Below are 27833 nucleotides of genomic sequence, written 5' to 3' on the forward strand. Positions count from 1 at the left end.
CATGGAGCAGAGCATGATCCAAAGGTCCCTGACCCCACAGCCCAGGTTTGCTGCAGACACGTGAGCAGCAGTGCCACGCTGGGGTGGCCTTGTGCCCAGGCTGGTGGGCAGGGGCTCTCAGCTGGTATAGCCCTGCTCCCAGGGATCCTTCCCAGGGTGCCTGCTCTGCCCGTGCTGCCCAGCCTGCCCTGGCCACCCACTCACAGAGAGCTCATCTGCAGCCCTGTGCTGAGCCCCATGGACAGCCCCATCTTCTCCTTCAGGGAGGGAATGCATAAGGCTGGGTATAACCCCTGCTAATTTAACCCACAGGTCCGTATTGCTTAAAATCTGCACCACAAGCAGGATGCAGGTTTTGTAAGAGCCCCTCAGAGCTCACAGGTGTGAGATGCATACAGAGAGGCGTCAGCAGCTCCCCTCTGACACGACCCTCTCTACATCTGACATGCTTTTCTCAGATAATGGTGGTTTTTGGCTTGCCCAAGCAGCTGGGCTGGGTTAACAGCAGAGAGCCCTGTGCGAGACGGATTCCCAATAGCCGGGGCTCAGCAGCTGAATTTGTGAAATAATCCCACCGGCTTTAATCGAGGGAGGAGACTGTGAGAGGCTTGTAAATTCCTACAGCAAAATTCTCATTCACGAAGCAGATCCTGCCTGCAATGTGCTTATCTCCCTCCCTCTGTGTGCAGAGCCCTTGACGTCAATGGAAGATTCGCTCTTTCGGGGAGAGCAGAAGACTGAGGTCACGCTCCTCCCTGCAAACAGCAGAATTATGTCCCTGGCATTGAGGCGAGAAGGCTCTAGGCTTTTGCACAAAAGCAAAAAAACTTGAAACAATGGCATGCACAGAAAAATAAAAAGGTAGACTGAGTGCAGGAGAAGCATTTGGAGCTGTATCAGCAGGCGGTGGAAGGATGCCACTCTCGGTTGCATTTAAAAATGAGCTGTTTGGCAGCCATGAATGGTGTGCAGGATTTTCATTCATTCATCCCCCTCTCCAGCTCTAGGAAGGGACATCTGTCAGCCCTGAACCCAGGCAGCATCCAGGCTGCAGCATGCTGTGCTCATAGCCCAGCACATTTAAATCAGCAACCCAGAGGTTAAACTCCACAGCTCAGCCACCGGTGGCCTCAGTGATATTTATAGATTGCATTACATTTGCTGCAGCTTTTATGAGCAAAAGGTACTCCTCATGGCTAAATTATCAGAGGTTAAGTGTGACCAGTTGTAGTTAACCTCATGATGGATGTTGCTATTTTGATTTTTTTTCCTTGTGTTTGAGAGGACTGAGCATATGGGTTTAAGAATCTCTGAAGAAAATATTAGATTTATTGTTTTTATCAAATTCCATTTATAAAGCTGCTTTTGCTGAGGAAGTCCTTTGCAGAAATTAACATTTTACCTAGCTTAAACTCTGGAACAGTATCCAGCCCATGCAAATTAAACACTGCCATTCCCCTCAAAGAGCTGTTTATTTCTTCTCTGCAATAAGGGAAGCGAGTTCCTAACTCCGCGGGGAACTTATCGCTCTGCAAATGAGGTTTGAAGCTGCACAGAAATGCAGCATAGTTCGCCGAGGCCAAAAGCCAGCTGAGGTGACCAAAGCCAGGAGAGGTGTCCCTGGGCGCTCCCCGTGGTCCTGGGAGGGAGGAGGGATGTCTTCTGCAGGACAGTTTCCTCCCAGGGCTGGAAGTCAATCAACATGTGGCTCACGCCACGAAGCCGGCAGCGTAAACGGGGAGTTTGTGTTGCTTTCATCCCGTCTCATGTTCCTGCCGAGGCTGTTATTATTCACCATTTACCTTCTCAAAATATTGAGCCAATTAGAAAAGCAAATCTCTCTTTTGGTGAATGCCCAAGGGTGAAGCTGTAACGATGTGTGTTCTCCGCAAGCCCTAATTGCGGGTGTCGCAGTTGCGCCTGGGACTGCTGGGCTGAGCAAACCCAAATTCCTGTCTGAGATATTTTACACCTTGGCCAAGCCACACTGAGTGGCTGCTTTTGTCCAGCTTCATGAGCCGGGTGGCTGAGGCTGGTCAGCTCTGGGATGGGAAAGGCAGCTACAGGGAAGGAAGGGATGGCTCCTGGGGAGCGTCATCCCGGCGGATGGCAAGGGGAGGTCCCAGCTGCTGGATCAGGCTCTGTTGCTCACAAACTGTGAGCTGCCAGTGCATTTATTGAGATGGGGGCTGTAATGAGGGGAGGTCCCAGCTGCTGGATCTGGATCCAGCTGCTCACAAACTGTGAGCTGCCAGTGCATTTATTGAGATGGGGGCTGTAATCCTGGCTGGGAGATACAAAGAGGAGTCTCTGGGTTTTTCCCTTGTTGATTGTCAGACAGGTGGGGTGGGAGGGTTGTTAATCATAATGCAGACAGGATTACCCCTGTGTGCTGTCAGTTAGTTAGGTATGGATCTAAGGTCCTGGAGCTGAAATCTTGTGCTTTTCTTATATTTCCTTTCTTGTGGTGAATTGAGTAGCATACTCTAAAAGTTTGCATGAATGAGGGTGTGTAGTCAGTTGAGAGATTTCAGGCAAAGGAAGATTTCAGTATGGAAGTTCTAGAAGCTGCTGTACTTGCTTTTACATGCCAGGACTTCTGCCCCCACCCTGCATAATGAAAGCAGGGCTAACTTAGTGAATCCCTTTATTAAACTCATCTGCCTGCCATTAGTGCTGTTTCATACATGATAAGTGGTATTGCTAAGCTTTCTAAAATGAGTATAACAATCTAACTGGTGCCCAATGGGATATCCATCTTGTGTCTGACTACAAGGAATAAATTATGCTCTCACACTGATAATTGCTCATGCCTGAGTTCAAGGATTACAGTCCTGCAATGCTGATGATTGGAACTGGTCTCCCTTTTTTGTGCACAGATGCTCCCTGTGATCCACTTCAGTGTCTGCCTCAGCTTCTCCAAATTGATTGCTCTTTGCAAAAGAAGGAAGACATAATTCTGCAAAAGCTTTGCAGGCAGCTAGGACCTGATTTAAATTCTGAATATAACTTCTGATGTCTTCTAGGTAGTTTAAAGAAGTATTCCTGGCAATTTTAGTGGTTCTGAAAATGGGGTGGGTCACAGAAAAACAGCATTCACAAAGAAATACCTTCCGAAAATACAGAAGTATTAAAAAAAAACCTGCAGAAGTTCATGTAAAAGTAAGTCTGTTCTGAATGGAAGAAGCAGAAATAACTACGAAATTTTTCTCCCTAAAATAAATTCCCCAAGCTCCTTAACAAGACTGGTGACAAAGCAACGTATGAAGCTCTGCTCTACGCTTCACTGCCTATTTTCTCACCCTCAGCTTAAAAATAACAGCACTGTAGCACCTTCTGTTTTCTCATGACGTCTACACACACTTTATGAATAATCTTGAGGGGGAACGCTGTGCTTGATCTCTGATTGGGATTTTCCCGTCTTACCCGGTGTTGACTTAACCCTGCTTCCAAGAAGTCAAGAGTAAAACGCCCATTGATTTCGGGTGCGAGCAGATTTTGACTTTTCAGAAATGCTCAGCCATATGTGTTCTCGTTTTGGAAGTATCATGTGGTTGCATTTGGCCCATGTCGTGTTTTAGTCACTCAGAAAGAACACGCAGAGTTCCAGCCTGTCCTTACCTGCCCTCACGACTGCAAGAGCTGAGGGCCTTGGGGAGGTTTTGAGGGCCAAAGGTTCTGCTGTTGTCCTGTTTTGGGGTTTTGCTTGTTTGTTTGTTTTCCTTCCCAAATTTCAGGAAAACATTTCTATTCTGAGACAAAGGGAACACAAACATTTCTAATATGCTGTGAAATAAATCCGAGGGAGAAAAATGTTTGAACTCAGCCTATATGTTTTATTTGGGAATAAATGGTAACAGCATCTTTATTTTATTCCTCGTGGTATAATGTAGTATTTTAAAGGGGGTAAAAGAGTTTGGAATCAGGAGTTGAAACACTGTTTTAATCTTACTGAAGACCTTTTAAATTTCCTACATTTAAAAATAAAATGTTATCAGAAGTGACACATCTGTGAAACATTTACTTTTGGCTGATTGGTATTTTCTGAGGGAAAAGCATTTCACTGAAAATTTCTATCAGGCTTTAGGGTTTCTTGGTCTTTAATGTATTTACACCCATCAATATCAAAGAGAGGCTTAGGAAATGCTCTGGGTTTGTGTTATCTTGACTGAGGGCAAGATGAAGGGCTCAGAGTGGAGATGCTGTGGAGCTTTAGGGGGATGAGCCTGCAGGCAGGGATCAGAGCCCGCTGGCCAAGGGGAGTCTCAGCAGCTGTGAATCAGGAGCACAGCCCATTAAACCTGCTGCTCTCCAAGGGTAACAGCCCCTGGCAGAGGGGCTGGCTGAGCAGACCTGTGTCAGCTTCAGCTACCTCCCATCTGTGACCACAGAGCCCTCACTTTCACAAGGTGTTTACACAGCCCAGCGTTTTGCCTAAAATCATGCGAGAAACCTGTGCTAGAGGAAGGACTTAGAACTAATCCTCCCAGGGTCTGAGGTTAATGTCCTTTCCCCTGGCTTGTCTTTCCTGGTGCCATCCCTATCCTCCTGTCTGCTTAGTCATCTGTAAGGTAAGCTGAGCATGGTGGGGAGAGCTCCTCTCCAGCCAAGGGTGTAAGCAAATTAAGAAGACAAATGCAATTAATCTGTGTTTTCTCTCACATTCCTCGTGCTGTGTCCTGCTGTCACCATGTGTTCCCCACTGCAGCCACTGAGGGATTTTCACTGGACATGGCACAGCTTTTGAGCATGTTTCCTGATCTAGATCTGCTGGTTAAAGGATTTGCTGTCCCCCTCACATGATGATGGCACATACCAGCCAGGTTTCCCATGACTTTGTGAAAAAATAATTGCAGTCTTCGTGTCATAGGGTTGTTCTGGTTTAAACACGCTGCTCTGAGCAATGTGAGTTGGAAGGGGAGTCAGCCTGTGACTTTGAAACTGTGCAAATCACTCACAAGAAATTTGTCTCAGACGTTTTTATGGTATTTCGGTTGGAGTTCCATGAAAAGTACAAAAAATAACGCTTTGCCTAAAAACAAAGTCCCAAAACAAACAAACCCATAATAAATAAATGCTTGCCAAGAGTCATAAAAATCTTAAACTGTGATTTAATATCCTGTCTCTCTTTGTCTTAGTGGAAAAGGTCATATAGATGAAAGACATCTGCTGTTGTATCTCTCTTGGATTTCAGGACAAGACCAAAGTGCTATTCTTGGCTTTTTTTTTCTTTTCCTTTGTGTGTGTGAGCAAATTGCCATAAATTCTTTCTATTCAGTTGTGTCAGCTCCTGAAGAGGATGAACAGGCCTGTGGCGAGTGATTTCAGATGGAAAATCCCTTGTGTTTTATTCTTCAGAGACTGGTGCATGCCTGTTGCAGGGCATTCCTAGAGACATTTCCCTGAAATGAGGGAAGGGAAGAGCAAGAGGCTCCAAGGCCCTATTTCTAGGGTTGCTTTCAAGAGCAGGAAGGATATGGAGGGGTAGCAGTCCAGTTTGGAACAGGTCAGAGATAGAACGTGTCTCAGAGGCTGATAGTCAACAAGAGGTGAAAAGAGGACAAAATGGGAAAATAAAATAAGTAGTTAATGGTAGAAATGTTAGAGATGGGCAGAAGACAGAAAGACAAGAAATGTCAGGGTGAAAGTGAGGGGAAACACCTGGTCTGACTTGCTCTTAATTTTTCAATGTTCTTTCCATCATCATGTTTTTATTGAATCTATTTGAAATGCAGTCAGCTCTGGACAGCAGTGCATTTACAGCCCTTGATTGTTCCTGGCAACTTTTCATGTTTTTTCAGTAATACCACCCCATTTTGAAAAATGGGCCTTCCTCAGAAAGCAGTTGTGTTGATGAGTGGGAAAACTGTGACCCTCTAAAGCCACAGGGGATGAAATCCTAACCCTTGCTGAAGGCAAAGGCAGCATCCCCAGCGACTGCAGCGGGTTCAGGATGTCACGGGGAGAGCTTTTGGCTGCTGCACCGAGCTGGAAACTCTTGGAGATGGGATCTGTGTTCATGTGTTGCCTCGTACAAAGAGGTCCTGAGTTTGTTGGTCCCCAGGCACTGCAGAAAAGCAAATGCTGAGCTGTCCTGTGAGCAGTGGAAGTAATTAAACATCCGTGCCATTGGATCCTCGGTGTCTGGTAAAGGGCGAGTGTCAGGCTTTTCTCAGCAGATCTTCTTGCTCTCTCCAGCTGCTTGTTCTCTCAGCAGGAGGAAGGTGATGTGCAACCACTGGACAAGTGACCAGCCCTTTGATGGAGGGCATCCACACCTGTGTGTGTTCTCTCTCCAGAGCTGGGCAGCTTAAAACAAATTTAAGAATGCTGTTCCTGCTAGCCCTAGCTTTCTTGTGTCTTCTGACAATATCAACTGGAAAACTTTTCAAGAAGAATGGGTCTGGTTTTATTTTTCCTAATTAAAGCTGAGCATTTAAACTGCCTGTGATAATTTCTTTTCCCAGTTGCACATGTGGAGTGTCTCAACACGACTGTAAAAGTCATGCTAATTTATGTGAGGGCAAAATTAATCTTTGAGCTGGAAAAGCTTTCCCTATTTTTGTTTGCAAAATGCTTTTGTGTCTTTAAGTAGAGGGCACTGCTGAAAAGCCAAGGGTTGTGTTGGTTTTATTATTTTTATTTATGTACTTTAAAAGCAACTCAGAAATCTTTTACTTGATAATCTGAAGCCAAGGCAGCAAAGTGCAAATGGCTTTGTCAACTACTAATGTGGAAAATGTGAAACAAAATAACTGCACCTTCTGCTGGGCTTTTTTCCCCCCCAAAATTGTTTTTCTGCCTCTGGGAGATAAACATTTATTTTTTAATAATTAAGAACATTGCCTTTTTAGGCATAAAATACTAATAATTTTTTTTTTTTTTACTCTCACCGTAAGCACTCTTCCACATCTCCCATGTTATACCCCCATGAAAAACTTCCATACCAGGAAGCCTTGGAAAACAGCACTTACTCCATAAATACTCTGCACTTGCAGTTTTGTGCAGAGGGCACTCCTCAGTTCAGGTCCTTATCTCTCCCTCTCACAAGGGGCTTGTTGAAGGGCTTGCTGGAATTTGTGGTTCCTGATAAAATCAGCTGCAGTTGTAGGTGCTGGGCTTGAGGCTGTTGGGGTTGAAGCACTCTTCCACATCTCCCACGTTATACACCCATGAAAAACTTCCATACCAGGAAACCTTGGAAAACAGCACTTACTCCAGAAATACTCTGCACTTGCAGTTTTGTGCAGAGGGCACTCCTCAGTTCAGGTCCTTATCTCTCCCTCTCACAAGGGGCTTGTTGAAGGGCTTGCTGGAATTTGTGGTTCCTGATAAAATCAGCTGCAGTTGTAGGTGCTGGGCTTGAGGCTGTTGGGGTTGAGAACTAGTTCTTCTCTTGAGACAGGTTTTAGGGCAATCACAGGCTGCATTTCAAAAGGATTAACTATAGAAAAGCAGAGAAAATAACTGAAGAAGATTTAAAGTCTAGCATTTACCTTGAAAAAAAATCCCCTGTCTTCATACCTGTAGAGGCACTTGGATCTTTGCTGGAGACAGGGAGGCTGTTAAATCCAGTCATTCCTTCCATCAAAGGTGGAAAGCACAGCCAGGACAATCCTGCTTCCACCTGCTGCCCTGACACCTGTCCCCTGCTGCTGCTGCTGGGGGTGGCTCTGTGCTGTGCAAGGTGCAGGAATGTCCCCAGGCACCTGGAGAGCCTGTGCCAGGAGCCCTGGCCTCCCTGTCCCCTCTTGTTCCTGCATGTTTTTCCCAGAAGCACTGTTTTCAGCTGGGGTCCTGTTTGTGTTGTCATTTTAAAACGTGTTTTGGAATGTTAAATTCAGCCAGCTGAAATGGTTTCCTTTTTGCCCCCTTGCTGAGAGGGTTTATAAATATCGAGTTACACAGGAAGCAAATTCTCCTGTTATCAGATTGTTCTGTAGTCACTTTTCCTCAAAAGCATAATGGTGAACTTTATCAGTGCTCAGTCCTTTGTTTCCTATTAAACACGAGTGATTAAGATGCTGTTTGGCTCACTGGGAAGAGTTACTGACCTGTTTTGTCTGTAAATGTGTCTTCAAATTAGGAGACACCTGAAGCTGGTAGGAAGTGGGTATTAATTGGGTTCAAGTTCCACGAGCACAGATTGCAGTTTCCCAGTGGGATGTGGTAAATAGCCGTCACCAAGATAATATTAATTACATTATCTCCCAGAATGGTCCCAGGAGGTGCTGAAATAGCACATGGGCCACTTGGGCTTAGATGCTTAGACACGAAGATCAGTGTTTGCTGCTGTGTTGCTCAGCACAGTGCAGAGCGTGTGGCGTCATCACTGGGGCACTTGGATGAGATAAGGAGGCTGGGATTTTCTGCCTAGATGCTTGGGGTTTTTCTCTGATGAGTTTGAAAATCAGAATATTATCTAAAGCAATGGCTGTATTTCTTTTCTCTGCCATGACACCCGACAAGGAACGATGATAGCAAGACTAAAAAATGGGTTTCATAAAACACCTGAACAGAAAGTGTTTCTTGCTGCAGAGATTGTGACTTCCTTGTAAGGTCTGTTCAGCTCTAGAGTGACTCCAAGTGCCACACAAGCAGTGCACAGACCTCATTTATCAGAATCACACTCCGTGCAATTGGCTTTATAGCCAGTCATGCTGCTGGCATTGCAGTGCTGTGCTCTGTGCCACCAGCACTGTTACAGGTTGTGTGAGCTGCACCCTGACCTCTGCCCTTCCCCAGACTGCAGCTCACAGGCCTTTCCAAAGCCCCTCTCTTAGCTGTGCTCAGCTGGGACAACAGGGGCCACGGGGCCTGCAGGGACAGATGTCTGGTGCCCATGTGAAGGTCAGACCACCCTCACATTGGAAATGCTGAGCCAGATGCCTCCCTTAGCCCTTAGGACCATGTTAAGTCTTTTTAGCCTTTGAGGACCCAGCAGCCTTCCTCCCCCAGGTAGTGATTAGGGGCAGCAGCAAGAAGCAAACAAATGCACTGTTCAATGATGTCTTGTTACTTCTCCATTGGTAATTGAAGTTCAGCAAGCTGGATTCATGTGGGATGGGAGCCTGGCCTTGGAGATTGATGAACTCTGACCTGATAATCAGACTCTTCTGTCTGGGCTAGGAAAACATGGACCTGGTGGTTTGTTAGGGACATGCTGGCAGACACTTAAAGACAGTGATGCTAAAGGCACCATTATAATTAGCTCAGCCAGAGACTGAGCACATAGATTGACTTGAAAACCAGTGTGGCTGTTCTGCAGTCATCATGACCCCTTAGAAAACACTGCTGAAAGAATACTTAGACTTCAGTCACCTAATTCAGGGTTATGCATCCTTGTTAACAGGTTATATATTACCACTGTTAATTAAAGGTATCAGCCTGTCCCCTAATGAGGGGGATTACTTGCCACGTAAGAAGTCACATTATGCTTCTCAAAAACTGACTGGTAGGTTGAGATTGTGTTTTTTAATATTCAGAAAGTGCTTGTTCCTTGTTTGTGAAGCTTAAATTAAACACCAGAGGGGTTCACGTGTATTCAAATGAAGAGGAAAGATGTGCACTACAGTCTCTTTCACAACAGCTCAAAGCTAACACAACCACCTTAAAACAAAGGGAAGCTTTCATCCTTCTTCTTACAGCTACACATGAAAATCTGAATTGCAATGAGATTGAGCAACTGGAAGAAAATAAATAAGTAGACCTCATTCTTCCCTGTGGAAGTTATTTCAATAGAAAAGTATTAGGCAGCTTCAGAAAATGTCAGTAACTGGGTGAAAGTGGTCCCCGTGTATTTCCCAGTTTCCTTACTCCTCCCACGATGACAATTTCCACCAAGAGATGCGTTGTTGAACCAGGGTTGTGCAGGACAATGAAAGAGGGACATTTTCTGGAGAGGGAAGATTTACAGAGTTTTTTTGCATTTTTTAATATATGCTGGTAATTTTTTTCTCGTTGCTCTCTATTTTTCCTCAAAATGACAGGAAACAAGCGCAGGATGATTTTTATGGTGCAATTCGCATTCCTCCAATATTTTTTTTTAATGCTTGTATATTCAAATCTCTAGATCTGACTTTTTTATTAAATACAAGCAAGCAATGTTTCTTTCCAAAGGGAGCAGGGTAATCTGTGTCTGCTCGACTGGGCCCAGAAGGTTCTGGTTTGTGCTGGAGTCAGCAGCAGTTTCCTGCAGTGACTTCGTTTGACCTGCGCTGCTCTGACGGGCTGGGGCTGGCAACAATCTCAGCCTCAGCCTTCAAAACATTCCTTTGTAGCCAAGAGTGCTTCTGCTTTCTCTGAAATATCTGGTGTCAGTTTTAACAAGAGGGGAAACAGACGTTCGTCACCATTAATTCACTGGACAATTAAGCCTCTGATCTCTGACCCCCTGCCATTATTGGCTTTCAGAGCCAGGGTAAAGACCCCACAGATATCTGTTCTCTGTCATTCCCTGCGAGCTGTCCTGGTATTTTATTTACTCAAAGGCTTAGCTCTTGCCCACCACCAGCCAAATGTATATGCTTTGTAATAAAAATTGCTAATAAGCTGTCCCAGGCAGCGACATTAATCTCTGAGTGACGGTAACAGCAAGCAAAGGGAGCAGCTGGCTGTCAGGAAAGCATGTGAGTGGGAATCATACATTTATTTAGATTTATGTACATATTAGAAGTGCCCATCCCTGGCTGCAGCTGCTTTTGATGCTTTGGGCCACCTTGGGCATGCAGACCAGAGGCAGGGGCTTTCCACTGGGAGGTGTGGGATTGCTGCATGGGGCTGTTTATTCTTCTTGCTTCATCTTCCAGGCTATGACAGTACTTAGCTTTTGCTCTCTCCTGGAGTCCCTGGTGGCAGGATCTTTGCTGCCACGTTGCTCTCAGAGGGGGCTGGTGGCCCAAATCAATACCTTGTTTTAGCTGTGGCCCCAGGGCTGCAGTGAGAGGCAGTGGAAGTGCAGGACTGTGTGAGCCATGAGGAAATAGTTAATCCATGGCTGGCACAGAGCTCTGTTTTGTGTTTATTAAGACAGCCGGGTGGGTGGGTGGGAGAGGCAGCCGAGCTGGGCCAGCTGCTTGCATCATCTGACGCTTACACCATGCAACCTTCAAGCCTCATTTTTCAGTCACTGCTTTTGAAGCACTTCATTAGCTAATCAGAGGAACCCTCTGCCTTCGCTCTGCAAGTTCCCTTGTTTTTTGTCTTCCACCTCCTAATTTTTTCTTTTCTTTTTTTTTTCTTTTTTTTTTTTTTTAGTTCTGCTTTTTGTGTTGAGTCCTTCAACTGGTAGCTATAGTAACACCCCTGAATGAGTGACTGTAGTACACTTCTGCAGCCCACTCCCCTCAGGAAAGCTGCGCCAGGCTGTCACACACCTGCAGTGCCTTGGCACCCCCTCTTGTAGGGTTTTCTCCAGACAGCAGGGACAGTCTTAGCTTGGGAGCCAGCTCCATCCTGCTCTCTATTTGCAGCTGCAGCCCACAGTATATTGTGGCAGAAGGAATGAGTCACTGGCAGAACAATCTGTTGCATCAGATAATCACAGATTACCTCCATTAACCCAAATCCCTTCTGTAACCTTTTACAATAATGATCCCAAAAGCTGACGCATACAATACTGTTACCATCACGTCTTGGGCTGTCAGTGGTTTATAAAAAGGATGTTTTCTGTGGTTTCAGAGGAGATCTAGCAGCACCATGCACAGAAAGCAGCTGTTGGTACCTTGGACAAGATGATGGGGACAAAGCCAGGCTTTGTAGCTAGGGGAGGGGGAGGTCTCTCCTAAAGCTGGCCATGTCCTTTTGCATTGTCCCGTGCACCCTCTTACAGCTTTCCCTGGTGTCCACATGGAATCTCCTTCCTCCAAATCAATGCTTGTGCCCACACCTCTTCCCCTCTGCCAGTCAGTCACTGCAAATGGCAAATGCTCATTGTAACCAGGCATTTCGGGGGGGGTCACCCCCTCTCCACATTGCCCCTGTGGCATGTCTGAAAGGCTTCTCATGTATCTAGGGTTTAATTTATGTTTTAGGAATATGTCTGAGAAATTAGTGTGTTGCTTGACCACGGGGAGCAAGGACAATGGTAGTTATCTGCTTTTATGGTGAAGAAAAAACGTGTCTGATCCTGATCCCAAATAGAACATTACCTAGTATGAGCCATGTTGTGATGCTGTACTTTTCTTCCTGGATGACTCTGGAAGCAAAAGGTCTCACAGAAGGGAAATTCCCCTAAAAAAATTCTGGCACTACAGCCCAGACACATGTACTAAGGAGGTTCCCAACCTAATTTTCACCATTTTTAACATGTGGATTTCTGGGTTCTTGTAAGGACATCTCAAAGCTTTACCAATTCTACTACTTTGGTGGAACTGATTAATCAGCCAGGCCTAATAAAACAAGCTATTGTTTTAGTCTCAAGTTATTAATTTTTCATGATGTTTACAAAAAATATTTTCTTTAGTCTTGTTGGTAAGTTTATTTAGGTGAGGGTAAAAAAACAGAATAGAACATAATTCTTGGAGCTTGGCTATAGACTGCTGATAGGAACACTTGAATTCTCACCTCCCCTCCAGCTGGATCTCCTCCCCACAGTTCAGAAATACTCCTTGTAAGACTCAAATGTCAGGAACACAGAGGCTAAGTTATTTTTTAAGATACTGCAGAACTATTTGCAGGAGAAGAAGCCCACACAGTTCTTTGACAGGGACAGACAGAACCCACATAATTTCTTGCTCAGGGCTGGGTTTTTTGCATGTTCTCCCTCTGGAAGTGGAATCATATTTTTCAGGAGAGCTGAGCCCCTTGTATTTGCCTGTACCAGGGCCAGGTTTCCTTGCAATGCTCCTGCCTGTCTCGTGCTGCACATTGTGATGTCTTGCTAAACATCAGAACTGCACGTTAGGGATCAGCAAATCAGCAGAGCTTTTTAGGTTTCCACTCACGTACCTCAGTGTCTGACTAGGACCCAGGAGTCCCTGTAAGGTGTTTTGGGTTTAGGGGCCAGCCCTGAGAGCATCTGGACTGTTTGAGGATTACAGCTGTATCCAGGAGCACTATACATCCTCCTGGGCAGTCTCTGTGGGTAATGCATGAACTGTGGATGAGGGATGAGTTCAGACTCATAGAATATCCTGAGTTACAAGGCACCCACTAAGATCATCATCCTGACCATGCACAGGATAGGGGCCAGCCCTGAGAGCATCTGGGCTGTTTGAGGATCACAGCTGTATCCAGGAACACTACACATCCTCCTGGGCAGTCTCTGTGGGCAATGCATGACCTGTGAGGTCATTTTTCATGACCAATGCATGTGGATGAGGGATGAGTTCAGACTCATAGAATATCCTGAGTTACAAGGCACCCACTAAGATGATCATCCTGACCATGCACAGGACCACCCCACATTGCATTTGCAGGTTTGGGTTTGGAGGCATGGGTTGTAGCTTGCATGCAAGTTGCTAAACAGGGTAATAAATATATAGAACAGGTCATAAGTTTAAAAGCCATTGCTTAAAGAGGAGTTCCTTCCTGGAAAGATGTTATCAAGCCCTGTTCAAGAGGGATTTCTGGAGCAGGGATTTGCATTCTTCCTTTGGAAGAATGGGAAGGAGGTCTCTTACAGTCAGTGTAACTCACAGCTGTGCAAATTAACTGGAGGGAATTGGTAAGAAATGTGGGAATTTAGAGTCACTCAAACATTCAGCTATGGGGAGACCACGTTCCTTATTTAATTCTTGTGTACTTCAGAGCATGTGACAGTTGAGAACATCTCTGACAAAGGAATCTTCCTTTCAGAGAATGAAGTTTTGTCAAAAATTAAAGGGTTTGCAGGAAAGTGTCTGCTTAAAAGAAAAGATGATTTGCTTTTTCTACCTTCTTATTGACAATATAGAAACATCATCTTAACAAAGTAAAGAATGTCAATTTACCATACCCATTTTGTTGCAGTGATATCTTAGCACTCTATTTGATATGTTCTATGATAATGTTTTGACGTTAGAGAACTGAGATGACTCAAATGTTATCACAGTGAAATGGTTTCATGTCTTTACATCAGAATTCTGTAGAACTTTGAAATACTGTCTCAGCTGCAGCTGGGAGGAAAGGTCCACTGAGAGATTTAATATTTTCAGCAGGGTGATAACCTTGAATCTCAACAACTCTGTTCAATAGCTTGATCTCCCATAGTAATCATTGATACAGAGGTGTTACAGGTTTTTTTTATGTTATCCACACTATTGATGAAGAAAACCTCTCAACAGTTCCCAAACAGTCCCCCAGATATGTTGAATCAGCCAATACATGGTAGTGCATTCTAAACCCAACAAAAATGCCTGGGTTTGTGCCAGTAGCCTTGTTTACTCTGAGGTCAAGAATAGGAAATTGAAATTTTGGGCTCTTCTCAATTTTACTGTTTTAGATTATAGCTGGCTTTATTCTTGTAAGATTTACTGTTTGTTTGTTTTTTAATAGATTGTAAATCTTCCATAGAATTTGTATCTTTTGGATGATTTTTGTTCGTGGTATAAAAGCCAACAATCTCTTTTTGCTCATTTATCAGCTGCACATAAACACAATGCAGTTAAATACAATAGGTGTAAGAGAGATACCATAATAGACCAACTATAGGTGCTTGTGTTGGGGAAATTAAACTGCATCCAGGGAAATTTGTGACCAAGCAACTCTCTGTTAGCATAGCAGTGAAATGTAAACCCAGTATATGTGAACTGACCCACAAAACCCAAAGAAAACTTGTTCAAATAATCTCAAACATGCATTAAAAGTATCCAGTGGAGGATGCAGGCAGAGAATGACACAAACTGGGATGCCTACTTAAGACTTAGAGAAGAAATTAAAGGCTTGATTTTTAAGTTTAGTCAAGTCCTTTCAATGTGCTCTGACCAGGCATGAAGGTAGCTTGTGCAAAGACTCCTTTCTATTCCTAGGGCAGGAACAAAAAGGCCTTGACATATGATTGTTAAGCCCTTAGGTTCTTGTGTGGAGAATGCCACAAACTGGGATGCCTACTTAAGACTTAGAGAAGAAATTAAAGGCTTGATTTTTAAGTTTAGTCAAGTCCTTTCAATGTGCTCTGACCAGGCATGAAGGTAGCTTGTGCAAAGACTCCTTTCTATTCCTAGGGCAGTAACAAAATGGCCTTGACATATGATGGTTAAGCCCTGAGGTTCAGTCTTCAAAGACTAATCCCTTAGCTTTCTCTGTCCCTTCAGGGCAGTTGATGTTACTATAGCATATTATTATTACAATTAACATAAAAGATGTGTTGGTAAAGTCATGTCTCAGCCTCTTATCAGTATTTGCAGTATTACCTGACCTCTTCTTTAAATCATAGGCAGATATCCCTGCAGTACGTGTTTATCAACACTGACTTCTGTGAGCCAAGGTTAATAGTACTTTAGATGCCAGTTGTATACAAAATATTTTGCCCTCAGATTGCAAAACCAGCCTGACTCTGCTTGTGCTTTTGCTTGTGAATTTCCCATCAGTGTGGCTCTGGATGAAGCACATCTGCTCTTCATTCCCAAAAAGCAGTGAGGTGTTTTACACAGTGGCCGTCAGGCTTAAGCATTTGTAGCAGCATTGTGAGCAAATGTGCTGTGGCAGCAGGGGAGGTGGGCACAAAACCCTCACCATGGTCTCTGCCTCTCCAGATCCGCGCTCATCAGAAAAGGCTGCAGGAGATAAAACCAGATCAGCGTCGATAAGAGGAGCTGTGTAACACAATTCTCTTCTGGGGGCTTGCAGTGGACTTTTTATTGCATCTGATAAAAGAGAGCCTCTGGAGACAGGCTTGCAGAGGCACTGCACCCCATGGTGGACACCCAGCTGCTCTCAGAAATCCAGCCCTCATCCTCATGGCATTTTCCTTGGGCTGGCGGGAGGGGATTCATAAAGAGGTTCCTGATGGTCTTGTAAGTGCTTGTTTTAAGCACAGGTTAAATCAGGAGTATCACCTAAGATCTTTTCGGAATAAACCAGGGTTCCTGGGGTTTTTTTCTGCTTTCCCAGAGGAGAGAGGCAGGATGAAGGGCAGAGAGCAAGCAGTCTTTTATTCTTTAAAAACAAGCTGGTTTTATTTGCTAGTACATCTGAGTGTGGGTGGAACTAATAGGAAAGAAGAATAGTGAACCTGGGAGAACTTCCACATGAAACAGGTCTAATAAGGGTGAAACTGTTTGCCTTAGAGGCTGAATGTATTAGACATGAAAAATTCCTAGGGGAAAATGATGGGCTGGTAAGTTTTATTCATGCTGTCTCATTAGGACAAGGCGCTCTAGGAAAACAAGATTAAAATTAGTATTCTTTTCCTTCACAAATACACAGCTAATCTTTGGTATTCACACCCACATGAGACATGAGGGCATTCAACAGTGCAAGGTGTTAACCAGGATCATAAGAACAGCCTGATTCTAAGTAGCACAGATGCTAAAAAAGGAGAAGAAATTGTTTGGAAGCCATACACCTTCATGTTTTGTTAGCCATATGTAATTAACAGAATATGGAACAAATTTAATGTTTTTCAAATACTTCAGAAGCAGCTTTCCAAGATCTTCCTGTGAAGCTGCCTGCAGTCCATCCTATACTGGCCAGACCTTACTCTAATATGGCAATTCCATATAGAACACATAGCTTCAAACACCTCCCTGGGACAGAGGACAGAAAGCATGGCAAGAGGGAGAAGAGAAGAAACATGAACATCTTGTGGGTGGAAACAGGACACTAACCATGATTTTTCTGACTTTTAATATTTTTGGAGTTTGTTTCACTGCTTTCACTGTGTAATCAAGCCTTGCATGCTGAGGCCACAGAGCTCTCTACTGTTGTTGGGAAGAGCTTGGGTTACAACCCAGGTGGTGAAGTGGAAGATAGAAGCTGTAGTCATCCTCCAGTGATCTGTGGATTAACTAGATTGCAATAAATACAGTTGGATGGAATACTTGGCTGTCTTGGATTAGCCAGGCCTGGCAGCATGGGATGTGCTCCTGTCCTATCAGCTTGGGCAAGAACAGAGCAGCAGTAGTAAACCAGATTATCCATCCTTAAAATCCACCTTGCATGGTGGCATGAGGCACAAATGGAACATGCTATGGGTGTGGTGCTGGAATAAATTCATCCAACAATATGTTTTACTGTGTGTTGTAAATAATCTTCAAACATTTGAGCAAGAGCATGGCTTGATGCTGTCTTTAGCAGAATTAAGAGACTCAAACGAGCATGGTGCTGGAATAAATTAATCCAACAATATGTTTTACTCTGTAAATAATCTTCAAACATCTGAGCAAGAGCATGGCTTGATGCTGTCTTTAGCAGAATTAAGAGACTCAAAGCCTTGGCTTCTTCAGCTTCATCTTCAGCTCCATCCTCTGTCTCTGATTTCTCATTTAATTTTGGGCAAGCTGCTTAATATCTCACTGGCTTAATAATATGTAGGTGTTTTCCTGTCTCCACTTGGTGTTAGGAAATTAAGTATATCCTGAATAATGGAGGGGAATAAAAGGTAGGCAATTTAAGCTAAGGGTAGCTCCTGCTGGCAGATGTTTTACATGTGTGCCTCTGGTTATGTCTCTCTCCTCACAGGCAGAGATCAGAGCTAGATTTGCCATGCAGCATCACGAGATGATGTGAAAAATGCCATGTATTTTTCAGTAGGTAGGATGTAGAGCAAATGCTTCTGTTTCCTGCAGGACTGGTTGACATGTTATAGAATTAGCTTCACCCCTCAGTTTGCAAATGCTGAGTTGTTGAGTGCAGGCAAGGCAGCAGGGCTGAGCTTTCGTGCTGCTGCTGGCAGCTCACCTTTGGTTGTCAGCAGCAAAGCAAAATTTTAAAGCAGTCAGACCCTCCAACACCGCATGATGGAACTTACATGTCAAACATGGCATGTCTGTCAAGTCCTGCCCTGAGAACTGCCTTGAAGAATGCAAATTCTGCAGACTAGAGGGTGCAAAGGCAGCGATCGAGGCAACGTGTGAAAAGCTTCCCTCTGCAACCTGCACCGTGACCCATTCAGAGAATCCTCCCCCTTTAGCTTTTAGCTCTGCTAGACAATTTACTGTGTCTCAGCTGCCTCACTGCATTATGTCCTTCAAACCCCCCCAGAATTAACGTTTGGAGCCAGCAAACACTGCTGGCTCCACAAGAAAAGCTGGGAGCGGAAAGGTCAGGTCGATTAAAGCACTTGATCAGAATCTTTAACATAAAGACGTCACAAGCAAAGCAGGAACGCTGCTTCACACTCAGCTAAGAGCAAATGATTCATCAGGCAGGGCTGCTTATTTTTGGAGGATAGCCACAAAAGAGAAGGGAACATGCTGGCTGTATTGATCACGGTTGTAACGGGGGACCGCAGAGCCCTTCCCTAGTTTTGATGGAAATTTAATGTCGGGAATACATCATCCCATGTAAATACATCAATACATATTTTACATTGAATGGATTTTAAAGATGTTCTGGCCCCGCTTGGCAGAATCATATCACCTCTGCACAAATCTCAGAGCTGTCATTTAGAGCAAAGGGCTATTCTGCAGTGTTCTGTGTTGCTTGATGCTGCTCAAGATGGAGACTTTTTGGGAGGACTTCTGTCAAGGTGGCTGGAGAAGCAGGTGTGCTCTGGAATCTCCAGTGCTTGTGCCTACAGGGTAGACCTTCAGTGGGTGAAGATGTACCAGTGTTGAGCAGATTCAGCCTAAAGGATGGTTTCACCTGGCTGACCCCCACTGCCTGCTGTGTCCAGAAGTGTTTGGAAATACTGCTGGAGCAGGCACTGCTGCCCAGGCAGCTGCACATCCCTTGAGCAGAGAGCTCCTGCTTGCCCCAGGCAGCATCTCTGTCTTGAAATGAGGGGCACATGAGGTTTAGGTTTGGTATCAGGAAAAGGTTTTTCACCCAGCAGGTGGCTGAGCACTGGAACAGGCTCCCCAGGGAAGGGCTCACAGCACCAAACCTGTCTGAGTTCAAAAAACATTTGGACAGCACTCTCAGGCACAGGTGTGTTTCTTGAGGTGGCCTGTGCACGGCCAGGAGTTGGACTTTGAGATCTTGATGGGTCCTTTCCAACTCAGTATATTGCAGGATTCTGTGATTCTGAGATGAATGAGTGTGAGGAAAAACACAAAGAGAAGAAAAGTTCAGGGAAGAATGGTTCAGAGAAGAAAATGCAGCCATAAAGAATGACTGGAAGAGAGAAGGAAGCAGGAATTCCTGGTGGAAGGATCATTTTCCCAGAGGAGTATGAGAAGGGAGGGTGCAGGGAGAGAAGTGTAAGTACAGTGTGATGAGGCATAAGGGCAGGAGTACAAAGGAAAATGCCCCTGGAAGGAAGGAAGAGAGGAGCAAGTGGAGGTGGCAGCCTGGCATGCAGGAGCCACTGCAGGATGGCAGGAGTGGGGTTTTGGGGACAAGAAAACCAATGCAGACCCCTAGGGTTGCTGGATCCAAGCCTTTGTGGCCACTGGCAGCCAGAGCAGAGCCATCTGGGAACAGATGTGCTCCAGAAGTTGGTGAACAGATGATCACAGTGCTCAGCCCAGCCCACAAAATGCTTAAAGCACTTTGTAGTTCACCTAAGACCCTCAGCATGCAAGACCAAGAGAGCAATACAAGCTCTCTGATGCTGTGGGCAGAGGGATGGGGGAAGAAATTACTTCAGCAGCAGTGGCTGGGATGCACTGGAGGGGGGCCTTGAGGCAGAATTCATGACAGACCCAATGGGTATGTCTGTGTTGCAGAATACTGTGTGGTAGGGAGGCAGTCACAGCTGTCTGTGCTCTCCTGCAGTCTCATTCCTGGAAAGGACACCAGGGCTGTGCTCCTGAAAATCCAAACAAGCTGGTTCCTGCATGGCCAGTGCAGATATCTCAGCTACATTACATACTGCAGAAACACAATCAGCTCCTGTCAATAAGAAGTTTAAAATAATTCAAGGCAGACTCTATGATGGCAAAACCATTGGCTGTCAAAAGCAAAGGAATAAAAGGTGAGATTCAAAAGCTCTCCTGTGCCAAAGGTGGCATTGTGTGATCAGAAATGCCCCACAGAGAGCAATACTTGTGATTTTTTTCTACAAGGCTCTTGTTTTCTCTCTGGTGGTCTGCTACTTCTTGAGTCAGTGCTCTCCTAATTTAGCCTGTAATGTCATGCAGGACCCAAGACACTCTCAATCTGCAATTGTGACTCTACCAACCCCTCTACAGAATTAACTCAGCTCAGAATTAGTCATTCAGCATGCCAGTGCATGCAAAATAGACTCAAGTGGATCAGGTTTTGTGTGCAGGGACTGAATTGCAGTAAATCCAGGGACTTGGAGAATCCCAGTCTGCATCTGGGCTCTCATGTCCAGGGGGATGCTCCTCCTCCACTGGCTGCACAGCCTCTCCAAGCAGAACAGAAAGAAGAACCAAAAAGTGATTTTTTCCTCTTGAAGCCATTAATTTTCTCCTTCAGTTCTGCTTTGGAAGCAGCAGTGACCAGAGCATGTAAGAGCAGCAGTAGTGCCATGTTGGCAGGATATGGAATGTGAGGGTGGGAGGGGATGGCAGGAATTCAATTTGAATTTTTCAGTTTTTCATCACTTTTTTGGGAGAGAATCAAGGCTTGTCCCAAAACCAGAAGGGGGATATCTGTGTTGAAAAGGTGTGAACTGTAATTTTACAGATTGTTTTACTTGTTTGAAGTGGCTCTTGGTTGGGGAAGAGGTGATGCTGGAGGTAGCACTGTCATCTCAGCTGGACCTGGTGGGCAACAAGCCCACTAACTTTTAGTGAGCTGATCTTCTGCCAGATGCCACCTCCTTGGTCTGTTTTGAGTTGAAACAAGTTGAAATTTGATCTCTATCATAGAATTATAGAATGGTTTGGCTTAGAAGGGACCTTAAACTCATTTAGTTGCACCCCCCTGCCATGAGCAGGGATATCTTTTGCTAGACCAGATTACTGAGAGCCCCATTCAGCCTTTCCTTGAACACTTCCAGGGATCTGCTTGTGCATCAACCCTCAGCTTTAATTATTAATGGTATCCATAAGAATTGTGACTGGGCAGGTAAACTCCAGGTGGAACTATGTCCCCAAAGCAATCTAATCCTGATTTTTCTCTCTCTGCAGGGGGTGGAGGGAAACGCAAAGGCAAAAGCAAAAAGTGGAAGGAAATCCTGAAATTCCCTCACATTAGCCAGTGTGAAGATCTCCGAAGAACAATAGGTAAGAGCTTCTCCCTTCTTTGGAAGCACGGCATGAATAAAACATTCTATCAGAACTGGCTCATTAGAATGGCATTAAAGGCACTCATCATTACAAGGAGTCAGTTTACAGGTGGGCATGCAATGCACCTTCCTCCCGTGGTGCTGCCTTGCAAACTCAGCATTTTCTGTTCCTAAAAGGGTTTGTGGACCAGGCAGGAGAGGCTGGAATGCTGCACTTGCAGGGCAGGGCATGGGGCTGGCAACATCCAGGCCCTTTGTTTTCCATACACAGGTTCCAGGACCCAAAGGGGTTTCACAGCTGGGCAATACCTGGCGTGTGGGACAGGGACTCTCACTCTGTGTGAGAGCTGTAAAACAGTGTGGCTGTAAAAACACATTCAGAAAGGAATCCCCTCATCACATCCTGCATTCCTTCTAGTAAGTATCTCCCTATCTGGGAGGAAATGAGCCTTGCTGCCTGTAGTTGAATTTAGTATTAATTATAGTGTGGATAAGATGTTTGGAGCAGCAGCCAGGCTTCTGCCAGCTCAGCAGCACCATCCCCTACTCAACTTTATGGAGGTTTTTTACAGGACATGTAAAAAAACGTATTCTAACTTAATTTGTTTTATTCATGTGGGCCAAATGCTGCAGATTTGGCAGGGAGCTTGCAGTGTCCATTTCCATAGCACTGCATTTCTCCTGCTCACACATGCCAAATTTCAGCATTCTTTTGACTGCTGCCTTGGCAGACAAAGCTAGTAGCTATCTCCTTCTGCATTCTCCCCTGGAAAGCCCAGGATTACTGGTCTCACCGCAAGAGGTTAACTTCAGCATTTGAGGCTTCTTTTCTCCCCTATGCATAAAATCCAGCCACTGGCAAGAAATGAATGAAAAGCAAGAATCTGTAACAACTGAGATAACGGGCAGCATAATTTGTCTAACTTGGGTGAACTCCTGGGGTCTGAGTGACAGTGCCCTGGCACTATTTACAGTAGAAATCCACAGCATGTTTATGCAGAGAAAATATGTGGAATGTTTGGAAGACTCTTTTCATGGTCTCCCCCAGGAAAATTTTCTTCCTTAGCCTTCTGTTGTAGCTAAAAGGAGTTAAAGAGAAGAGGGGAGGCAGGAGAATAGAGGGTAGGTTTTCCCCTGTTGACAAACATACAAAGCCTGAGCAATTTCTGAAGGTACAGAACCTGCTGGAAGCAAACCTGACTTAATATATTGTAATTTGCAAAGGGAATTCTCCCCATTGTTCTGTCAGCCTTGGTTTCCAAAGGGGAAAATGGCTCCAGATAAAATGCTCTCTCTTTACAAAGGTGTACTATCCTACAATGAGCAGTCTTAAAAAAAATTAAGTCTACCAATTATTTCTGTTTCTGAAATGCTACTTCTGGCATTTTTTGTGTGTGCCAGCTTCACCCTAATGTAATTTATTTTGCATTTTTTGGTGTATGATTTGGGGGTGTAACCAGGCAAGAGCTGTTGTGGGATCTCTGGGCAGATTTGGTTTCAGTCACTACAGTGATTACCTGTTAGCTGGGAATTCTAGCAACTGCCTTTTCCACAGTGGGAAATAAGGTCCAAACCCTGGTTCTGTAACTCTGCTTTTTATTGAGTTGAGCTGGATGTGATTGCACAAGGAATAAGGCACTGTTCAGCCTGAATAATGTTACCTGTCCTTGCTGGCCCTGCCATTTTCAGTGAATCTCTGAAGTTGAAACATCCCAGAGAAACAGTAGTCTGAACTTCTCCTGGCTGATGCAGGGTGTCTGACACATCTTGGGTGGGTGAGTCTATAGCATTAAGTCCTTTTCATGTGTGTGCTCAGGCTGGATCCATTGCAGATCCCTTGCCTGGGCTCTGTGCTCCCTGGAACAAGTACTGCTCACTGCAGTCTGGCCTTAAAGGGCTTCTGTTCCTGCCTCTGCTGAGGAAGAACAATTTCCCTGGCTTTAACCCTTCTTCATTTGTTATTTTCTGCAAGTCCTTTAAAAGGATCTCAGGATTTCAGGCCAGTGTCTGCACAGGGAATGTACTGAAACATCTTTCCTGGCCCTTCAGCTGCCCTGGGACTTGCAGGGATTCAATGTCTTGGGGTGTCTGTGCATCACCCCTTACCCTAAAAATATCTTAACTTTCTAGTTCAGAAATAGAGAGCCCAGAAAGGCTTTTCCCTGCAAGGCCAGGTTGGATGGGGCTTTTAGTGAAAGATCTTTTGAGCTAGATGATCTTTCCAACCTTCCAACCCAAACCATGGTTCTAAACTTTATACAATTCAATTTGTTTAGAGATCAGGACAAATACAGGCAGGTTCTTCTCGTCACAGACCTCTTTGCTGCCTGTCCTCCTCCCAGCATTTTCCATCAGACAGAGTCTTGCCACTTAGGTAAAAAAAAAAATCACAGCAAGTCGTAGAGGGTTGGATGAGCTGGAGCACTGGGCTGTTGAGGTTTTGTTGTATTCCTCTCTTCTGGGTGCTTCCCAAGAGCCTCCGGGGAAAGGCTGGAGGCAGGAATGGGATGGACTTTTTGATTTAGAGCAGTCATGGACTGCACAGCTTAGTTTAGTGTAGCCATAAGCAACAGATGGAAAATGCTGCTGTTGAAATCGTGGCAGTACAGCCTACATGTGTGTGTAGATGCCCACATCTTGGTGTAAAAACGTGTGTGCTTTTGCACCCCGCTAAGATGTACTGAAAAGAGTCTGTGTCTGTAAAAAAAATAGTGTAGTGTAGTGTAAAAAAAATAGTGTAGTGTGAAAAGAAATCTGTGAAAAACAGGAAGGCTGAAATAAACCAAGGGTCTGCGACCTGTGTTGACACAATTATGAGTCAGTTCATACCTTTTGGTTACCTCTGTGTTTACAGGAGACTCTGTGTTTGACTATCCATCATCTGGTGTCTCACTGAAAGACTTGCTTAGTAAAGCCCTTTTTTCCCCCTCCTTCTTGTGCACAGAAATAAAAATCAAAACACCCGAGAGAAACACTGCTTTTTGATAAATAAACAAACACTGGAAACGTCTTTATTAAAAGTGCCATTTAGCCAAGGAGCTATTTTTTTGGACTGGACTTAAAAGCAACTTCTTTTCTCCTTTCTTTTTTGTCCAAAGTACGCAACACCTTTTGCAGGGAAATTCAGTGGCCTTCATTGTGTGCTAATTAAATAAGCAAGGGAAGCAGGGATGCTGCACTTTACTGGGCTCTGAGAGAGGCTTGTATACTATGAATGGCTAATGCATGTTTCCATTTGCAGCCCTCTTCCTGGCTGTATTTAATTGTATTAAAACAGCCAGCCCTTGCCAGGTTGGAAGATTTCCATATTGGCACCAGAGGCCCAGTCAATCGATAAAAACTGATTTTTGAGGCACAGCTACCATGACTCATGTGATGGATGCTGCTGTAGATGGGGTTCTGCTATCTTTAAAACTCACAGATGACAGCTTAGCAAAAGAGAGATGTTTCAAGGGAAGAGAAAAAAAATACCAAGGAACAGCTTTAAAAGTTCCTGCATTTGACATGACATGAAGAGATGCCAAAAGTTAGAGATATCCACTGGTTTAAAGGCCTTCAGTAAACAAAAATATAAGAAAAAGTTGCAATTTGAAAGGCCAGAGTGTCTTTTTGATGATAAAAGATTCTGGATGTCTGTAAATATTTCTGAATGACGCAAAAGGTTCTGTTGGTTAAAAGTGTGGAATTTTTATTTATTTTGCTCAGACCCATTCTGTGCTTTTTTCTTGCATAAAAAAAACTGCCTGGGTGAAAGAGTTGATTATTCTGATCTTTGGCAAATTTTCATTCACAACTGTCCAAATGCTATATAATAAATCAAGACTTTTTTACCCCATAGATTGAACCTTGTGGGGAAACTGTCACAGAATGTGTCTGTGTTTGTTGCATAGAGTGATTTGCTGCATTATTGCAGAAAACTTTTAACTCCTATGGTAAAGCAGTTTCTGGTTGTGCATGATGCTCAGGTAGAAGAGAGTGCTGAGGGTTTATCTTGTTAAATATTTTTATTCAGTGAGATTTCACAGTCAGAAAGATCAGCCCCATTAATACTAATTTGCCCATTCTTGGTTAAAAAAAGTTAAAAATCTTTCCTTTGCCATTTAACCTCATACATGGCATTTGCCTCCCATTTACCCAGGGTGAAAGTAGCTTGAGCTTCCAATTTTGGCACATTCTTTTCCATGCTGTTAAAAATACACTTCTGTGTGAGAAACACTTTGTAGAGCTGGTGAGCACAGTAAGTGGGACAAAATCGAAGCCACAGAGTTCACATGCTCGCTTTTTACAAAAGCTGGCTCTTTTCTCCCCCCACCACTCTCTTGGGTATTGTACTTTTTCAGACATGATCAAGACCTTCACCTACACGATTTTTTTTTCCCCAGTCACTTCGCAGTTTATCTGCCTGGAGGCACAGTTGGCAGTGCAGGCTCTGCAGTGATGCTTCAGATGCTTTGAGTATCTGTGGAGCTCCCTGGAAATGCTTTGCAGCCTGCACTGAGCTCCATCCTGTGGCAGAAAGCCTCCTGCTGTACCCCTGGTGTCTCACTCAGAGGTGGCTTGGACCTCCCTCTCTGCTGCACGGTGCTGGGAGGGAATTCCCACCTTCATCATCTTTCATGAATTCCCACCAGCCATTCTCAGCTTTCCTGACTCCAGGGATTTTCCAGCACTGCAGAGAGAGAAACTCATGGGCGAGGAGCCTTGCAAAAGCCAAGTGTGAATTCCCAGGCTTGCTGGGGAGGGAAGGTGTCCCTGAGAGACAGAGTGGCAGCATGGCCTGTCACAGTTCATTGTGGGGGAGCTGTGTGGCACCCTGCCCCTCTTCACTGGGAAGGGCATCCCCCCGGGGGCTGTATCCCCCAGGGGATGGAGATGTAGGCAGGGAAATGCACTCCATGTGCAGATCCCAGAGCCTGAGGCCACGTGCTGGTGTCACTTATAAAATTCAGGCACTGGAATGGGGAAGGAGAAGGCATCAAAGCCCGGTCTGATCAAAAACACAAAGAAGCAGCCAGTTTTCTCTCCACCAAATTCTTCACCTCTGATGTTTACAGTGATTAAAAAGCATGGTTGGGAAATGTAATCCTGAAGCCAACGAACAGATCAAAGGAAGGAATTGCAGCTTGCCTTCCACTGTAAATAACCAAGCTCAGCTGCTTATAACTTCTGTGATTGCATTGTAGTATTGGTCTCAATCCTACACCTAAGGCTGGTCTCATGTTTTTGGCTAAAACTAGAGTTTAGTTTTTGAGAAATATTTTTTTGGTAGAGAGCATTAGCTTTCCTTGGAAAAAACCCTTACATTTTTATTGGAAATATTTTTTCAACAAGCAGTCAGGATTCCATGAAATAACTGCAAGGGGAACTGTCTCCTCCTTTCTTTCCAAACGTGTAGGAATCAGGGTAGCTGTGTTGGGAGGATGCAGGTGGGGAGTGTGTGTGTACAGCCAGAGTGAGTACCCAGCACAGAGCTCTACACCACTTCTGGGAGGAATTGACTTTCCTGGAAACCTGGGTAATTAGAACTACTGGAGTAGAAAATGCTGTCTAGTAAAAATATTTAAATGAATAAATAAGAAAATATACTGTATTGCTGTTATACTCTTAACTGAAATATATTTCTAGAGACATTAATGTAATTTAAGGCCCAAACTGGTAAACATGTAGGCTCAAAAAGAATTTTTTTAACCACACAGAACATCCCTTTAAATTCAGTTGATGCCAGGTTGGGGGATTTTTAGCAATCAGAATCATGCTCTGTGTGAAAAGCAGTTTTCCCACACTGGTGCCCTTAGATACCTGCAACATCAGACATGTTTCAGTCACTATCAGCAGCAGCAAAGGGATCTCTTGCTGCTGTTCTCCATCATTCAGGGTGTTTGTTCTCAGCCCAGGTGCTCAGGGGAAGGACTGGGGCTCTGCATCCCCCCTGGGGTCACCAGGACCTGAGGGTTTCTTGTGGGTGATCCCATGGATGCTGGAGTGGAGCCTGACAGAAGATCTCCTGGATGAGTTATCCTCCATGGTGGTTGTCTGCAGGGCCAGTACAGAAAGACCAGAGAGAAGAACCCAAGAAGGACTGAAAACAAAGTTGGAAGGACTCCTGAAAGCTCTGGATAGGATTTATTGCTCTGGAAAAAGTTATGCTGAGTTTTTTTGGATTACGTTAATGCAGAAAAATACATAAAACAAGTTCATTTCTGCAGGAGAAAGTCCTTCCCCTTTACAGTGCCTACTCCATACACTTCTCTTTCCCTCGCTTTCTTTTTTCCTTTTTCTGCAGCAGAAATCACTTTCCCCTCTCTCCCTTGAGCCAAAAGGTCTCTGTTGCTCCTTCAAAGTACAGCTTATGCAATCTTTCCAGCACAAACCTTCCTGCAGAGCTGCCCTGTAGTTTCTTGGACTTAATGTGCTGTCCCATATCGTGAATACATCTAAATTAAATTAGATACTCTTCAGGGGCAGGAACTGGCCACATGATAGAAACAGTTCCAGCACATGAAATGATATGGCTGACGTCAAAACCATAGTGTTTGTTTACAAACCCACAGTTGGTTCAGTTCCTTTCTTTAAAATCCTTCAGATTCAAGTGTAATTCCATCATAAACATAGG

At 44.5% G+C, this 27833-nt stretch overlaps 1 protein-coding gene across 1 annotated transcript in view; it reads left to right on the forward strand.

Moving 5' to 3' along the window:
* GRK5 (G protein-coupled receptor kinase 5) overlaps positions 1-27833 on the forward strand; it is a 156675-nt gene that overhangs the window by 41485 nt on the left and 87357 nt on the right. Inside the window, exon 2 of the mRNA XM_039709375.1 lies at positions 21123-21218. Within this exon, the coding sequence (XP_039565309.1) occupies positions 21123-21218 (96 nt within the window). The remainder of the gene's footprint in view (positions 1-21122; positions 21219-27833) is intronic.

Source organism: Passer montanus, unplaced genomic scaffold, assembly GCF_014805655.1.
Source record: "Passer montanus isolate IOZ18808 unplaced genomic scaffold, ASM1480565v1 scaffold21, whole genome shotgun sequence".
Taxonomy (NCBI): Eukaryota; Metazoa; Chordata; class Aves; order Passeriformes; family Passeridae; genus Passer; species Passer montanus.